We start from the raw sequence: 18,748 nt of genomic DNA, 5'->3' as shown, positions 1-18,748 counted from the left end.
CTCTCTCACTTTGGACCACGCCAGAGCAGAGCATGCTGGGAGCTGTCGTGCAATTCCCCCGCCCCACCCGCGCGGGGCAGCGGGCGGTGGAGTCTCCGCGCGACTCTGGCGGGAGAACTTCCCGGCGCGCGGGATGCGGCCCCGCACGGGGCGACGGCGGGGTCCGCTGCGCTCTGGCAACGCCGCGACGCTGGAGGGCGGGGGGAGCGGCGGGCGCTCAGGCGGAGGCTCCGCGGGGCTCAGGCCCCTGTTACCGGCCCGCGAACCCGCAGCGCTGGAGGTGACTGGGCAGGGGGCGCTAGGGGACCTTACAGGCGCGGGTCGGCCGGCCCCCCTCCAGCGGCCGGGGACGGGGTGGGGGGGTCCTTGCCCGACGGCGTGTGTGAGGGCTGCGCCAAGCCGGCGACCGCCCTTGCGCCCAAGGCCAGAGCAGCGGCTGCGCCCAGGGTACGTGGCCGTCTGGCCCGAGCAGCAGCAGCAGCACTTCTCTTCTTTGTGCAAAGTGAGCGCTAGAAGGGGAGAGGAAGGCTGCAGCTGCCCGGACGGGCGGAGCCGAGAGGCGCCGTTGCCAGTGAAAACTGATATTTGTTCTTGAAGTAGAAACATGGGGCCGACCTGCAGCCGAAGCAGCAAAACTTTTAATTAAAAGTACAACGCAGGGATTTAGGCCAGAGGTGGATGATGCGGGCATAGCTATGGCGCCGTAACCCCCTCGTATAGAGACAACCGACAGCAGTTACAAACGTCTTTGGTGGAGGATCCCCGCCTCCCCCTGAACGATGGCCCCTACAGTGATCACACTTAACTAAACGTGTGACGTTGCGCTAATTTAAAGTGCTGCAACTTTTAGTAGGCACTTAAAAGTGATTTAAATTGAGTTTACAGCAGAGTGGACACAAGGACAAGCTAAACTGTTGTACGCTGATTTTAAACTGATGAAAGTTTCCACAGATAGGCTATGTCCACACTGTAGCTTTCTCATTTTTCCATATTATAAAGTAAATCAATTGGAATATAAATACTGTATTTGCATTTCAGTGTATACTATACAGAGCAGTACAAACAAGTCATGGTATGAAATTTTAGCTTATACTGACTTTGCTAGTGCTTTTTATGTAGCCTGTTGCAAAACTATGCAAATATCTAGTTGAATTGATGTACCCCCTGGAAGACTTCTACGTTCCTTAAGGGATACATGTAGCCCTGGTCGAGAATTATGGCTCTAAGCTGAGGGGAGAAAACTCTCCCATCAACTTAATTACACCAGCCCCTGCAAGCTGTAGGTATGTCAGCAGGAGAAGCTCTCCTGCTGACATAGTGCTGTCCACACAGGTGCTAAGGTCAGTGTAACTGACATCACGGGGTGTGTGTGTGTGTGGCTTATTTAAATTCCTGAGCAACATAACATATACTGACCTAAGCTACAGTGTGGACATAGCCTGTCTGTGGAAACTTTCATCAGTTTAAAATGAGCATACAGCAGTTTAGCTTGTCCTTGTGTCCACTCTGCTGTAAACCCAATTTAAATCACTTTTAAGTGCCCACTAAAAGTTGCAGCACTTTAAATTAGTGCAACGTCACACCTTTAGTTAAAGTAATACAACTTTACAAGTAGGACAAACGAGTGAAGGTAACAGGCCTCAGCTAAGAATGAATGTGTGACTTACCTTCTGCCTACAAGCAGACATTACTACTTGTTTAGGTGAGCTGTGGCTAACTGAGGATGCTACAATTCCTGCTCAGCAGAATGGCAATTCTAGTACTAATAGAGTACACTGGCCTAATAGATGCAGGAGTTTCAAGTAAGGTAGAAAATACTTCAGCAAGAAGCTCTCAAGAGCCAGCTCTATATAAAGATTTGATTATTGGTGGGAAATTATGCCCCATTCATATGCCCCCCCCCCCTTTTTTGCCCTGTTTGTATTTGTGTATATTAACTTTCTTTTAAGTATTTTATTTGCTCTTGCTCAAGAGCATCACTTTGAAAACTAAGACTAAGCTAACTCTGCTGTTTGGTTTGCAACACGTATGAAAAATATGTGGCAACACTTCTAAAAGTCACCACATCCCACTGCAATATTTGTGGTTAGAGTGACCTGATTTTCATAGAGAAAAAACTATGACATCTATCACAAGGATGAGGCTATGTAGGGCAATTTTTCTGGGAATGACACTTCAGTGTATTTGGCAAGATTAGAAGGCTGCTTTCATCTCAGTCAAACAATCCCCTTCTCTGCTGCTTTGTGCCCCATGATTAATCTAGCCCTCTTGTAAGTAGAGTTGAACTTAGAGATTAGTGGGAAGGAAGACTAATAAGTTGGATGAAGGAGGCAAACATGAATTCTTTGAAAGTCATCAATTTCACCACCTCAGGTGGCCAGTCTGGAGGGGGTTATAATTTATTTATTTTTTTTAACTGACAAATGCCTGCACAGGCCTTGAAAATATAAACATTGGTGTTTCACAAGGAAATATGCTCACCCTATTCATACTACACAAAATCATATGTTACTAAAGGACATAATGTCTAATACAGGGTGGCTGCTTATCTTTGTAGAAGTTATTTGTAGAGGGTAGCATCTACTTAGAAGCATGGGATAAAATCCTAAAAGGTATCTGAATGTGTTATAGGGACTCTGTTGTGGAGGGGAGAGAAAAAAGCATGCTCAGATCTCTGAGACAGTAAAGGGACAGAGGCTTCTGTGGTGTGATAGCAGCAGAGGTAAAGATACAAAACAAGTTCTCACTTGTGGCTAGGTGAGAAGGCCTGTGGGAGGCAGAAAGGATCCAAAAGATCCTGACCCTACACTGAAGAGGAGAGGACAGGCAACAGTTTTCCCTGCCACAGGAATGGAACACAGTTTGTATGTTAATTTTTACCAGTGTTTATATTACTACTATGCCCTTCTATAAAGCATCTCAATGCTTACAGCAATATATTAAACATCACTCCTTACCCATGGAATAGGGAAGTATTATCCCTGTTTAACACATGAGGAGACTCAAGTACAGAGAGGGTAAATAACTTCTACTACCAGAGCTAGGAAGAGAAATCCCACATCCAGTCAGGTGCTCTGGCCATCAGATTTTCTCTCCCCAGCTACTTTACACTTGTAAAGATGATCTATGCTGAGAGAAAGTAAGTGGGCTTTGAACTGCTTTCAGTAATGTTAAGGCTTGGGTCCATAAGAAAGCTATTTGTTAGCCTTAATGGCTAATTTAAAGGCTTTTAAAAACTGTTCTGGATAGTCATAAAAATCATAATCGTGACTTGACTTAATATCAACTTTCTTTCAGACAAAGGGGTCTAGTTCTTCTACCAGTGTATGCACAACTTAACAGTTGTACATTGATGGAAAAATAGGCCTCTTCCCCAGCTGGTTCTGAATTTCAATGCTCCAGGTGGGCTCATGCTGCCAGCCCTTCTCTGGAACAGGAAGTTCTCCCTCCATTTTCTGCTGCCACGTCAAGTGTGGGACAGAGCCATGGGGAACCCTCATTTTGTGGTGTGCCAGGGCCCTAGATTCCATTAATCTGGCCCTGGCACTATGTTAACAAATACACAACAATTAAGAATCGATCTTGCACTCTCCCCCCATACCATAATAAAAATGAACAGGTTCTTTCTGAAGGGGAGGGAATAACCAATCCAACTCTGAACTACGGGGCGGGGAGCCTTTTCCCCTATGGTTGGTTCTTTTATTTTTATTAAAGTAAAAGCTTAACCATGAGACCAATTGCATTGTGTTAGGGTGCCAGAAACAGATTAGTACTTACCAGTGCAGTAGGAGTCTGATGACGCCATTCTAGCAACAGAAACAGAATTTTCCTCAGGCAACAACATATTTAAAAATATATTTTAAACTGCATTGATTTTTACACTTCTGGCACTCTACTTTTTGCTAATGCCAGTGGTAAGGACCAGCAATAATTACTATAAATATTTCTTGGTAATAACTCATGCAAAAGATTAGTGCTTGTGAGGAAGGCTGAGGCAGGCATAATGAGAACAGGTACCATCAGTTTCCACAGTCAGTCATAGGCCTCGTGTGCAAAGGCCACCTACCTGCCATACCACATTTCACAGTTCTCTGAAGTGTACAAATTTGAACTAGGATGAGAAAACTACCATTAATATTTCACTTGAAATCATATCTCCAGCAGAAAAAGCTATTCTTTTACCTCCCATTCCACTCTCTTTTTGTAAGCTATTTTCCTTTAAAAATGAGTGTGCCTGCAAAGAGCCTTATTGACAGTACTGGAAACTGAAATGCCGTTTATGTGAGTAGGTCTGAGCACATGCAGTATAAATGCAAATTTGCATTTGAAAATTATACCTGAATGGTAATATGCAGTCACAAACTTCTGCTAAGGTGGCCTTTGGCTGATGGGTTATGTAACAATAGACTAGGAATAGTCAACTTGGCACTAGATAAACCACCATTTCACTTAACTTGGGTCTAAAAGGTGTTGGGAAGGAAAGAATGATGCGAGAACTTTCAGTCACTATCTATTCAATTCATATAACTGATTTAAAGGTGAAAGTCTCCATAACCTCTTGTGCATTTCTTAAGTTTACCTTATTTCTTTCTTTCAACCTACACCAGTTTCTCAGACACTTTTGCTTTCCACTGGTAAGAAGTGTCATGGAAAAAGAGCAAAGTTTGTCACAGATTAACAGAAATGCCGAACTGACCAAGTTAGTTAAAGCTTAATGACTTTCAAAGGTTACTGTTTCAGTGAAGAAAAAAAATGAACTAAATCTAAAACTAGATATTCTCGGCTGCAGCATTAGGTAGAGGTGTTCTCTGAAAACTTAGCTACTCTATGGAGTTGTGGAGCTCTCAGATCTAAGCCAAGTTCTGCAATGCGAAATTATAACAGGAATAGATAAAGATTGAATACTGGAGGAAGACAGTGGGGTGATGCCAGATGGAGCAGAAATCAATGGGAGTCTTGCTTCAAAATAAAGGGATGTTCTCTCTTGCAATGGTTTGTTTTAACTAGCATTGTATAATGTGCACTTTCTCATTCCTTTTGTGCATTCAAAGTCTGCTAAAATGTCTAGTGTGAGGTTTTAATTAGTAGAAACAATAGCCAATTTAAAAAAACGTATTTAAATCTTGATTTCCTAATTCCATATTTAGGCACCTAAATTAATGGTCTGATTTTCATTTGATACCCATCAAATCCCATGGAAATCATTACTTGATACCAGAAAAACAGCCCTGCACATCTTTTAAGAGCCACAAAGCGGAGAGAGTATTGGGGCTGGGATTCCTGCACAACTTGATGTAAATGGAGTTGCTTCAGTAAGTTTTCACACATCATTCAGAGTGCTACGGTTGTATTTAAAACAAGGTACGAAAAAATTCAAGACAACCACCATTTGAAAGCTATATAATATTTCTTTTACATATAACCACCTAATTGCAAGGCAGTCTGGAAATACTTAGTTAAGGCTTAACACAAATCTTAGTTTTGTCCTTTTGTGATCACCATCTCTGTCCTCGCTTTCATCTAAAAGCCACAGACATCCTTCATTCCAAAGAAAATGACATGTGACTCCTCCCCTAGCTGAAGATCAGACCCTTTTATTGTCCACAGGGCACAGACCAGAGATCATAACTTTTCATATATTACCTTCCACATATTGACCACTCAATTTATACTGCTCATGACACTTTACAGGGTTTTAAATTAACTGTATCAACTCAAGAAAGTGACCTGATGTCTTCATGGACAGTTCAATGAACACACCGGGAAGCTGCAATCAGAAAAGCAAACAAGATGTTAGAACACATAAGGAATGGGATGGAGGGATGGGATGCAGAACACACTATCTGATTATCTAAAGCAATTGTGTGGCCTCCCCCAGAGTACTGGCAGCAATATTGGTCATCCCGTATCAAAAAAGATATTGCAGAATTAGATGGAGTTTAGAGAAGGGTTATGAAAATGATTAGGGGCATGGGAAAACTCTCCTATGAAGAGTGAAGACTGGGACTGTTTAGCTTAGAAAGCTGATAAATTTGAGGGATATGATACAAGTGTATAAAATGATACAGAGAAGGCAGATTGGGAGCTTCTGGTTCCTTGTTTGATGATAACATAATTAAACTCTGAAACTCGTCAAAGGATGTCGTTGAGGTCACAAACAATATTCAAAAAGGGATTGAACATTTTTATGGACAAGAATATCCAGAATGATATGTTAATGCTAACAAATTTTGGAAGAACTGTTAAACCTCGTGCTTCAGGATCTAAACCAATCTAACTATTAGTGATTAGGGAGACACCTAATCTAGGAAGCAGATTATACCACATCTGCGTAATTTAAGATTTTTATTGCATCTTCTTCTGAAGAGTTGGCCACTGTTGGAGACAGGATGCTAGGCTAGATGGACCAGAAATCTGATCCAGTTCCAATATTATTAATGCTTTGCACCAGTGCTTCACCCCACTATATGACTGATAATCAGCTCTCTCTCATTCACTTTTCTAGTATTACCTAGACTCCACTTTCCAGCTACAGAGGTAAATCAATTTTTTCCACATCCACTCCAAATGTATATATAACAGGGTCTTCTCCCCCACTCCTAATAATAAATAATGCTCAACATCCACATCTATATTTGATGGACCTGAAAGTCTTGTTATACCTCATATAGGCTGGATGCCAGTTATGATTTTATAAAAAAAGACAAAACTGCTGTTTGAAATTTAAATGGTAGGTGTGTCAGTTATGAATTGACATGTGGCCCGCATAAGAAAACTCATCAGATGCAAGTTTCTAAACATTTCCAATGGATAAGAAGATAAAGAAGTGTTGGGTGGATAGGAATCAGTTCAGGTGAGGACAATCTTTTGCATTAAAAGAAAGGAAAAAATCTCAGATTTGTCTAACAGATGGAATGTTAAGTAAATTAGGCTCAGTTGCCCTTTTCAGGGAGCAAATAAAAGTCAAGATAGGAAACTTATCCAGCTGTAAAAACTGAGTTTGGGAGTAAGAGAACCCTGATTTAAGAATGCAGCTGGGGACAATGTATGACTACAGAGCTTTGGTTTGGAACATGCATCCAGACGCTCACACACAAGGTTGATTCTTAAACTAACTTATTTTAAGCTTACATCAAGATATTTCCTCTAATTTTGTATATAACCCGTTGATTAAACTATCTTTTTTCTGCTTCCCCCTCCTTTGTGAGGAATACTTTATCTAAAACAGAAATAAGATACTACTAAGGGGAAAGAGTTAAACATGGCTCCCCAAAATAAGTGCAAAGACTCATTGGGGAGATATTCCATGGTCCTGTGAAACCCCAAATTAGTAAATGTGAATGTTTAAAATCAGTTATTTTGGGAATAGGTAAAACAAGTTGTTTTTCCCTCTACTGAAAGATCTACTAAATTGCATCCTGCAGCCGGCTGTTCAGATAGTGATCATCAGAACAACGAAGACATTTTTCAGAGTAGCAGCCATGTTAGTCTGTATTCGCAAAAAGAAAAGGAGTACTTGTGGCACCTTAGAGACTAACCAATTTAGTTAGGAAGACATTCTTTCACATGGCTAGTAATAAATTTCTCCCACCTCTGAAGGCAACATAGAGGGGACAGAGTTAATGGCATAAAAAATGGTTACTTGCTTCTTATAACTGTTCTTCGAGATGTGGTGTTCATGTCCATTCCAATCAAGTGTGTGCACGCACATGAACAAGCACTCAAAGAACCACCATAATTATTTGCAAACTCTTTTGCACTTAGTAGTTGAAGGAAGTCTATTTTCCAGTGTTTGTTTTAAACTTTAATTAAATTTTCTTACTTCCATGGTTTATCTTTTGTACTAATTTTCTGTTAAATTAATATATTTATTTACAGCCTGTACTTTGGAAATTTAGTTTGTTTCAGTGCTGATGAATGCATGTACAGAAAACAGTTCACCTGTTTCTAATTTTCCTCTGCCTACCTCAGTATTGTTACAATCTTTTCAATAGCAATAACTTCATGAGATGAAGCAGGGAATTAATTTTTCCGAAGAGTTTCTATACATAATCTCTCTGAATTAAAAATGATGAATATATTTAAAGAGGATATTTTTCTTAGTTGCTCCTCCATTTGCAACAGTGTTCAGTTAAAGCTAACAATGAGCATGAATGATGATTTCTGTATATGAAAAGCAAAGACCAATAAATCTTGGGCTACACTGCAAAGATAAGCAGTTACATAGCACTCAGTTTTAATTTCCATTATTTTACAAAAATTGCATTAGTCTTACCTTCCGTGTAGTAATTTTTAAAGAAGTTACATGTATCTCAATCTTTTAATAAAATTCAAAGAAAATGTAGCAACAATTAGCTCATCATCTGGTGATAGCCTTATTTCAAAATCGCTTTATACATTTTTACCAGTTAGTTTAAAAAATGTGAACTTGTGTTTTATATCTTAAACAGGAAAGTCATTTGTGTTTAAAACTAAATGTTTCATGACCAAAATATCACCCACTACTGGGTAATCATTATTACTGTTCACTTACTGGGAGTACAGCTATTGTAGTACAGTTATCAGCCAGTCACTCCCCGTGCTATATATTGTAAAGATCAGTTCAGATAGTATACCTGTCTTCCCATTGAAGTTAAACCCAGGTCCAATTTTTGAAGCTCTTACATCTTATCCGTGTTTTTTTCCAGGTTGTAATTCTACAGCTGGAATCTAGATACTTGTATGAAATCAGGGTCTGCAGTTTTTGCATGCTCCGACTCCTACTGAAGTCCATTCACTTGTGCATAACAACTGTCATGAGGGAGAAGTCAACAACAGTTGAGGGCTCAACAGTTCAAGGATCCAGCACACAGTCAGACCATAGATGCTGGTACAATTTATGCAGTGTTATTCTGCGAGTCCATGGGGCTAAAGTTGTTATGCAGTGGTATTTTTACTACAAAAAAAAGCAGCTTTATGATCTTATGTAAGTGACAAAGCAAAGAAAAAAAAGATAGGCTAGCTTTCAGTCTGAGTTGTCAGTTAAAGACATTCTTACAGCTAAACTGTATGTGTTTAAATCTCCTATGCCTCTGAAGATAAATTTAGGGGAATATTTTGTTTGGAAAATTATTTTGTATTTAAAGCATTTGTAAACCCTTCCCCCCCAAGATTTAACACTAGATCAGGAGCACAGAACAGCTTTATTACTTAAATATAGTGTTTGGCTGTACAAAACGCATAGGGAAATTAAAATTTAATCAGAAAAATGTTAGTTTCACTGGACACCTTGTGCTAAAATAAATTATATGTAGGTAACTATATCCATACATTTCTCAAAGGTTAATGCCCAATGTAGCAACTTTAACTCCCTCTGAGAAAACTAGCAATTTTATATATTTTGGTTTCTTTTTCTTGATGGTTTTAGGTATCTTGGGTCTCCAGATTGCTGTCTATTGTATTTATATTCATTTCCAAATTTGTGTTGTTTTCTTACAGATGTTTGAATCCAGCAGTCTAAAAAAACCAAAGAAGTTGTAGGTAATTTAAGAATTAATGCCTACACACTTTTTTGTGCATATAAAATACAGTGCAGTACACTTTACATCTATATAATGAGTTAATGCTCAATGGAAGTTTAATTTCCAAGGCCCCCGTCCTGCAAAGGGTGGCCTGGAGGTAGACACTTGGGCCAACACAGTGCTCCACTGAAGTCAGTGAAGGTCTACATGAGTGGAGGTGTGTACTTACATACATTTGTTTACAAAATCAGAGCCTTAGTGCTTTTCCTCCTCCCAAACGTAACTAGCTAGATATGCTATACACTAGTGACTTGGCACGTTGATCCTTTTAAATGGAAGACATTGAATGTTCCATAAAAAAAACAGAGGAGCATCCGAAACAACTTTTGCTTCAGTCTTCCACGTTAAAATCAACTAAGCAGATTTTACAATATTACCAGATTTTTTTTTGCCAGTGGGCAAAGACCTTATATATCAGATTTCAGTCAGATAATGATCTTTGTTAGTTTATATACTCCCAGAAAATATGTTTTTTTAATTATAAAAACTACTTGTTGTACTTTATAGTGAGAAGCAGTAACTTTCCATGAGAGTTGGGCACCCAATTGGCATTTGAGCCCTTGGAAATCTCCCCCACTGTTATAGTCACATAGGAACAAACTGAATAATGGAAGTATGATGGCGCATTTTAGACAGAGTATTCATCTGTAAGCAGTTATATATTTGCCAAACAAATAGAATTTACATACATCAATACAAATATTAAGCCTTGACAAATTCACAAAAGCAATTAATTCAGATTTAAAGTTCCCTTTTTGCCCTTTAATTCATCCCTGCCTACAAAAGGTCTGTAAAGAATATCTTCCATGATACTACATGACCTCTGATATATCAGTAAAATAGAGGGGGAGCATGAATTATAGATTAAATGACCCTTAAAGATGAACCTGTAACATTAAAATTGAAGTTGTGCAAAAGGGAGAAAAATTGTGAGAGAAACAGTGCATACGGAAATACAGACCTTATCTAAATGTTAATTATTTTTATTTCTTAAAGGTATCACTTTAGTAGGTTTTAAAGTAACTTCTCTACTGAGTGAAAAATTCAGAGGGATAAGCTGTTTGATTTATGTCCCAGTTGCTAAATATAAAGTTTACTGGAAATTGTTGTCTTTGTGAAAAGAATGACGGTGCTTGTTCTGCTCATTTTTAATGTTGCTGATGGATGAGTGTTGAGTGGCTGGTTGTTGCTAGGATCTTTTCAATGTTATATCTGTAATATTTTTGGTTTGAACTTCCCCAAAATTGGTAACATAATGTCATGAAGATTTTTTCACCCAGACAAAGGCACCTCAAGCTTCCTCAAAAGTGGCCTTACATTCTGCATTTTTGGAGGGTCACAAGCTTATAGTCCTCTGTGGTATGCAAACACCAGATATTTTAAAATTTCTGGCTCAAGTGGGACCTTTCTTAGTTGACACTAGTGAATGATGACTTAATTTAAACCTGATTGGACCAAGCTGCATGGTTCCAAAACAAGCCTTACACCTGATTTGTCTGAAGGCCTTGGGGAGGGAGGCACTGCAAGGTGGAGTGAACGAAGCTTGCAAACCATAATCATTCAAGAGTAAGGCCTGAGAAGCTTTGCTTTTCTTGTCAACAAACTACCTGAGGGAAGACTAATATTCCAGTGTCCTTAAGACCGATCACCTGGGGAAAAGGAAGTCACATCAACAACAACTAGGGCATTCCACCCTTTGACCAGTCTCTCCCTGCACCTGAAGGAGGCCCACTAGCAAGAACTACTGTGCCAGTGGAACATCACTGTCTGGCTCTTTGCAGTTCCAGCTCCTGCCCTGCAAGAGCCCAGAACCTGATGAGAACTAAAGAGCACGCTGACCTACTGTTATCTTAAGTATCTTGTTTCCCCCTTTTTTTTATTTTTGTCCTTTGTTATCATTAGTCAAGAGACATGCCTGCCTTTTTATTCTGTAATTTTAGGGTGTGAAAGCATGGTGTATATGAAAACTTGTAGTGCAGGGATCAGCAACCTTTGGCACACGGCCCGTCAGGGAAATCCGCTGGCGGGCTGGGACAGTTTGTTTACTTGCAGCATCCGCAGGTTTGGCTGATCGCAGCTCCCAGTGGCCACAGTTCACTGTTCCAGGTCAATGGAGGCTGCAGGAAGTGGCGGCCAGCACATCCCTCAGCCCGTGCCGCTTCCCTCAGCCCCCATTGGCCTGGAGCGGTGAACTGCGGCCAGTGGGAGCTGCGATGGGCTGAACCTGCAGACGCTGCTGGTAAACAAACTGTCCCCAGCTCGCCAGCGGATTTCTGTGATGGGCCACATGCCAAAGGTTGCCGATCCCTGCTATAGTGTCTACATAGGGAAAGGGCTAGAAAGTAAGTTCCCCTGATGTAAACAGCAGTAAACATACACTCTCAAGTATACTCATTAAAGCGTACCATAAGTATTTAAAAGTCCTAAGTAACTTTAAGTCGTCAGTTGTAAACTGAAACATTTGATGTCCATGAATGTGAAAGCACCTGTATTTCTTCTTTATAGCCTCTTAAATGCAGCAATAGCTAAGAATCTAGGTGGGAAGCCACACACTGTACATTAATCAAGCTGCTGTAAATAGAAGCACCTGTGGTTACTGACACCAAAGGCACTAAGTGTTCAACCTTTATGAATCCACTTAATTTGAGCTTCACTCTAATACACTGAACAAACTGGTTTTGATGCATGATCACAAGGAAGTCATGCACTTTGTTCTTACAGATGTGGAGTTGCCAAGTGTAACTCGTGTAATGTTAGTCAATGGGTACATTTTATTGATAAATCTAACTCTGGCACACCAGGATTCTGAATTCTACCGAACTATGCAACTGATTTTCAGCTGTGAGAACTGACAAACAGCCAGGCAGGAATTCAAAACCAATGATTAAAGAAGGGGCTATCTGGTACAATAAATTCACTTTGTTCTATATTTTTCTATCTGTTCTTATGTTCCCCATTTCCATGGTATCTAAGCATCTACAAACACCAACAAATTTATCCTTCCAACATTCTTATATTATTCCCATTTTACACATGGGGAAATGACACACACACACTAACAAATGTTACAGTTGGGGATATAAAGCACAGAGATTTGGGGCCCCAAATCAGCAAGGCATTTAAGATCATGCTTAAGTGATTTTCTGAATCAGGTAAGCCAGTTAGGTCCTATGCAGAAAAAACAGAAGTATACAATAAGTATCTCTGTTCTGTACTTGGAAAGAGGCAGACTCATTTATTCCTACAGTCAGAAGGAAATATATTCTAATCCATAAGTAACCAGGAAGGATATTAAACAGCAATTATTAAAATTAAACAGCACCAGATAACTTGCACCGGAGTGTCATAAAATAATTGGCCAAGGAACTCTCTGAAATATTAGTGTCGATTTTTAATGAGTCTTAGAACAAAGAAAGTCATGGAATTAACATGACACTTGGTTGCCACCATCATCATTCACTCTGTGTGTTCTGTCCTTTTCCACCCTGTGTCTGTCCAGTCTATTTAGATTGTAAACTCTTTGCTTCTCTCTATTCATATGGTGCCTAGCACAATGAAGCCCCATTCTTGGTTGGTCCATGAAATAAACATGATTAACAACAAGAAAAAGAACAGGAAAAGTTTCAGAGAACTGCCAAAAAGCTAAGGTTATGCCACTATTTAAAAAGGGTAAATGGGATGACCCAGGTAACCGCAGGCCAGTTGATCCAATATCAATCCCAGGCAAAAACATGGTAAAGATGATATGTAACTCAGTCAGTAAAGCATTAAAGAATGGTAGCAGAATTAACGCCAGTCAACACTGTTTAATGGAAAATTGGTCTTGTAAAACAAACTGCTGCTTATCAGGGTGTTCTTTTAAAGCCCGTTTTATAATATCCGTTGGAGTAAGGCAAGGAAAGGATTAGCCACTACACAAGAACTGACTGAAATCTATGGAAGATTTGAAATTGGCTCTGAAGCTGTGGTTCATACTTTAGATAATAATTGTTTCAGTAGCAAAATCTTTAACCAGCTCCCAGTTATAGATTTGATTTGGGTAAAATTCTTTAAATTAGGGTTTATAAGTAAGGCATGGGTATTTTAATTAACAGTCACGGACAGGACGTGGGCAATGAACAATAAATCATGAATTTATTGAGAAGCCTGAGCCCTTCCACTGCCTGGGGCTGAAGCCTAAACTCTGATGCCAACCAGGGCTCAATTATTGGAATTTTTAAGAAGTCACAGAGGTCTTGTAAAATTACAGAATCTGTGACAGATTCATAGCCTTATTTATAAGAGATCTCCTGAGATCCCTTCTTAGAATGTATAAGGATAATTTGTTGTATTAATCTGATGATTTAATTTTAAAATGTAATTGCAATCCAGTATTGAGACTAATTTGTTGATTTATTGATCTGATAGTTGTATTGCTTTCCTCTTAATTTAGTTTAATATTAACAATATTCTGGCTTTGGTTGTATGTTTCCTTGATTTTGTTTAATAATTTTTTAGAACATTTATAAAACTGATATTAAAGCACATTTTTTTCAATAAGCAACATAGATCCAGAACATTTGAGGACCTAAAAGCCTGCCCATCTCTCCCGAATTAGCTGTTTGTTCTCTCACAGTCAACTTAATCCCATTTCTCACTGAAAAATTTTTATCTGTTACTGTTATTATTCTGTCTTAGAGCAAAAATATTCCTCTATTTTTTTTCTGTTTACTTTGTGCATTTGACAGCACTTTTTGCACAGTCAGTACTTTGTGTATTCACTATCTTCCTAGTAAACTTGCAGGCCCCAATCCTGCAAGGAGCAATCTACACAGGAAATGGGAGGCAGATAATTTTTTTCCCCATTAGCTGGTTTTTCTGCTAAAATAATCAGCATATAATTAATGCTGATATTTAAATTGTTTTTAGGACACAGAGGTAACATCCCATTGAGATGAATGGGCAGTTCACACCTCTGAGTTAATATTAGGACAAAAACACTATACCAATTTATGCTTTGCAAAAAAAAACCTTTGAAAATGTGAACACACAAGGACTAGAAACAATTTAAAAATGAATTATTAGATTTTGGAACAATTCTGCAGAGCAAGGAGTGGATTCCAGGATGTTGGAATATACTGGGGCCTGTTCATGTTACAGCCTGGTTAGTGAGTGCATTCAGTACATACTATATTTCTGGGCTCAACTCAGTTTTCATGTTAGATTTGTAATATACCCTTCTAGAAAAGTGTTTTCCTCTAGCGAGTTTGTTATGTTAATGCGGTTCTTTGTATTTAAGAGGTCATCGTCTTCCTTATTTTTTGAAATAACTTTTATCAAAGTTGTTAGTAATTTAGAAATTTAGGCCCCAGGCTGAAAACATTTATGGATGTGCATAACCCGACTGAAATCAGTCAGACTACTTACTCAGATGAAGAGCTGAGCAAATAATTAATATTTTAGTCATATTCCCAAAACTTTTTTTCAGTTTTTTTCCCAGCCAAAATGATTTGCTGAATTCAACCAAAATTCATGAATAGTTACCCAGTCCTGAAAATTTTGCTGAAAAAATTTCACCACTTCAACTCACATACATGTTTGAAGGAACAGAGCCTTGAAGTTTACATTTTGCAATCACATTTCTCCTTTTATACAACTTTTTAGGTTGGAATCTATGAAAATGCAAGCTTTTTGATGGCATTTTAGTTGTTATATTCCCATATATCAGCATGGTTCACCTATTTTTGTACAGCTCTGAAAGGCCATGTGACAGTTTTTACCTTCATAGATAAGAATATTAAATGTAATGAAATTATGTTAACTGTATTATGTAAATATAAAGAAAACATTAGAACTCGGACAGTAGAATTAAAACAATTTTTAAAAAAGGTACTGTTCATGCCCCATGAAATTTTGGCCATCTTCCATCCAAGTCCCTCTACTTCTTCTTTAAATCTAGCCTGCCACTTGCATTTTCTGATTTCCCTCAATCTGGATTTCACTCTGCATCTACTATTTACCACCTTGCAAACCCAAGGTCAGATCTACTTCACCCTCTATCTGGACCACAAAAAGCTCCCCATTTCTGATTCTGCAAATCTAGATTTCCACTGTCAACTTACCTCCCATTAACAGAAATATCTTTGGGGGAGCCGCTGAGAGTCAGATCTTCATAATTGCAGGACTGGAAAACACGGGTCATCAGGTCTTTTCTATAATCTGCAGGATCACCTGGGAAAGCAATGCTATCAACCGAAAAATAATGTGAGTCTGAACCCAGCATTCTGATAGCAGCAGCAGAATCTTAACAGGATGAGCCCAGGCCAGGTCCCCATTACTAGTGGTGTGATATTCTAGTCTCAGTCTTCCATTTGGGAAGGGCTCCATGAATCAAATCCCACACCCTACTCGACTTAAAAATTTAAAACTTAATGACAAAATGTAAGCTATCGGAGAATTCTGGAGTTACCCGTGGCATGAATGTTTAAGAAAAGGCAGCATAATACCACATTTTAAAAGACAAGACACCTTGTACAACAGTTACTTTCAAAGTAGGCAACAAATTGAATATTATTTTCTTATTTATGTAAACAGGATACTGGGTTTAAGAGAAAAACCATAATTGAGACACAAGTGCCTAGCAATAGGAAAGAATCTGGAACCTCAGTTCTTAAAAAGAAACTTCTTTCAGGGGGTCCTAATCATTAAATGCAATCAGCAAGAAAGTAAAGTACATTTTGGAAATCTGCAGAAGGTTTGAAGTATCCAACCATGATCAGTCATATTCCAATAGTCACGCTAAAAAAAAAGTAAATTTTATAAATATCTACAGTATTTAATAAAGTTGTCCAAATCAAGACACTTGTCTACATATTTAAGTTCAGCACTTAAAATAAAGAAAAAGTGAATAAGTACTGTACAAATATTTAATTTGTTCTCATCCAGAAAACAGAATTAAGTTCTTCTCTTTTAAAGTCTTTGCAATTCTCTCAGTGACATGAAATTTAGTTATCCATTGAAGACACAAGACTATCAAACCATTTCTGTCTGTGGGGAAAGGAGATACTGTAACACAATGGTTTAAAGAAACATGTTAGATCAAGGCAAGTAAGAATTATCTTCTTATTATTTAACCATTTAAATGTTAAGTGACTTGTACCCCATCACTATAAATTGGTGCTTCTTTTAGAGTCTGGATTAGTAAAGGTTTTTAAAAAACAAACTGGTATCAGGAAATTATTCTCATAAGATTTCCTGTAAATTCTTTGGCGCCATATGCTCTTAGGAAGTAAAGTATAAAGGAAAGCTAATGGTTACAAGTAACTTAATAAATGGTACACAGATAAATATCATACAGAGATTAAAAAGCAAACATGATGAAACGCAGTTACTTGCATGCATAAAGTTAGTCACAACATCCCATTTTTACCTCACCGTAGAAGACTGTAGACTAAAACTTCAGATTTTCTTAGATTTACAAGTATTCTACTACATCCTAGTAGCACTTCTTGGCCCTCTAAAGAAAGAGTACAAACTAAACGTATTAAAATAAAATAACATTGTCATATGAAATTACTGGTATCACTTTTGATTATTACATATCACCTGCAATCATATTTTAAGAAGAGTGATCACATTCATAAACTGTTCATACAAAGAACAGCAAGGCTGGCTGTACCATCCCTATATGGAATTTTAATGATTTTAAGTTAGTGTCTCTCGAAGATATTTTGGAAGCAAGTATGAAAGCAGATATTCATGTCAGTTTTCAGAAATTGTTTATGGGTTGCAGTGATTTCAGGAAAATGGTTAATTTTCTTCCTGCAGCATTTTCTCTATTTCCTTGTCCCAGTTATCATCACGTTTTTCTGATTCTGTCACCACTTCATACTCTTGAAGCTCTTGCTGTAATTCCTTCTCCCAATCAGCAGTCTCTTCTACAAGGAAGATAAATGATATGTAATACCTACTTTGACGGTACAGAATGTTGTTTATGTATAACTAGATTATTTTCATTGAGGCTACCTGTCTTGCATTCCAGAGTTCTGGAAGCTCAAGAATTTCATCTTTGGAACAACTGTGGATGAAAAACTAATATACAGAGGGGTGCCCCCAGTATATATTATTATAAAGTATTGATGTAATAACAATGGACAAATATTTATTATATTTGATGTTTTTTCCACCTCAGTGTAACCCAAAATGTCTACCTGTACCAAAGACAAGCTGATTTTTCAAACTATAAACAGTGTGAATTCAAGTCTCTCTCTCTGCTGTCAACCCCTCCCCACCTTTTCTTACAGAAAAAGAAATAAAAAGAGCTATGCTACATGAAAAATGCTACACACCTTACAGTTAATGATGATCCATTATCAAGTGTTACCAGCTTGTGGAATTCATTGGTTTCAAAGATAAAAATTCAATACTATGGGTAATTGAAGGAGGGATGGACAATTTTATTTCCACTAAGATACGTAGCTAGGCAAGCTAATATAATAAGGGATAAAAATAATGAACTTGCATACTTCAGGGCAAAAGAGGAGTCAGAAGGCATTTCTGTGTTGCCACCCTTCCTTCAAATTGACGAGGTCAGTAATGAGAAGGTGGCTGGGGTAGAGGCTGGCATTTGAAGGATTAGGTATTGGCCAAAGCTGGAGTCTTGATATCATAGGAGGTAATTCCATAGTCTCATCCAGTATTGTGAGTTAACAGTTCTGCTAAATACACTATATATTGACAGCTTTATTAAAACCACTCAGCAAGAATTTCAATCAATTCAGGAAAATGCATATGAGTGTATTTTTAAGGTTAAACCTACAAACTATTAAATTTGGGGTTGCAACATCTTGCAAATAACTGATTTCAGACTAATATTCTCAGCATCTGAACATCTGGACTACAATTCTACTCTAAAAAGTGATTATGTAAAAAATGTCAGATTATTTTATTGTGGTATATTCAGTCACATATACTAAGACTAAACTTTCTGCTTTTTTACTTCTGTTAACTCGACAGAGCCATGCTAAGACAATTGAATTATATTTCTTCTTGTTCATCGTCTTCAAAATTATTTAGTAATTTCTGATTTGTTAAATTTATGTAACTCCATTTAAGGTACAGGTATCACTGAAACCATAATCTGGATTGTAAAATCTTTACTGTTGATGATGATGTACAATAAGGAAAATGCAGCTTGACTTTCAGATCCC

The 18,748-nt window shown here is 38.3% G+C and overlaps 1 protein-coding gene and 1 long non-coding RNA gene across 4 annotated transcripts in view; one reads left to right on the top strand and one right to left on the bottom strand.

Annotated features, from left to right (window-relative positions):
* Positions 1-10: 10 nt before the first annotated feature.
* Positions 11-8,351, top strand: LOC140915772 (uncharacterized). Its single transcript, XR_012160280.1, has 2 exons — positions 11-280; positions 2,758-8,351. It is a non-coding gene; the product is annotated as an uncharacterized lncRNA (long non-coding RNA).
* SYAP1 (synapse associated protein 1) overlaps positions 7,848-18,748 on the bottom strand; it is a 44,006-nt gene continuing 33,105 nt past the window's right edge. Inside the window, exons 9-10 of one of the 3 annotated variants that reach the window (XR_012160276.1) lie at positions 15,662-17,476; positions 7,848-9,495 (exon numbers count right to left, since the gene is read on the bottom strand). Coding sequence is in view for 1 of the 3 variants with exons in the window: in XM_073356017.1 (XP_073212118.1) it covers positions 17,349-17,476 (128 nt within the window). In the remaining 2 variants the exon portion in view is untranslated. Of the gene's footprint in view, positions 17,477-18,748 lie in introns of all 3 variants that reach the window. The other 2 variants (XR_012160278.1, XM_073356017.1) reach the window with 2 other exon arrangements.

This window comes from Lepidochelys kempii, chromosome 1 (genome assembly GCF_965140265.1).
Source record: "Lepidochelys kempii isolate rLepKem1 chromosome 1, rLepKem1.hap2, whole genome shotgun sequence".
Taxonomy (NCBI): domain Eukaryota; kingdom Metazoa; phylum Chordata; order Testudines; family Cheloniidae; genus Lepidochelys; species Lepidochelys kempii.
The sequence above is the reverse complement of the archived record's forward strand: the minus strand, read 5'-3'. Positions and strand labels throughout refer to the sequence as shown.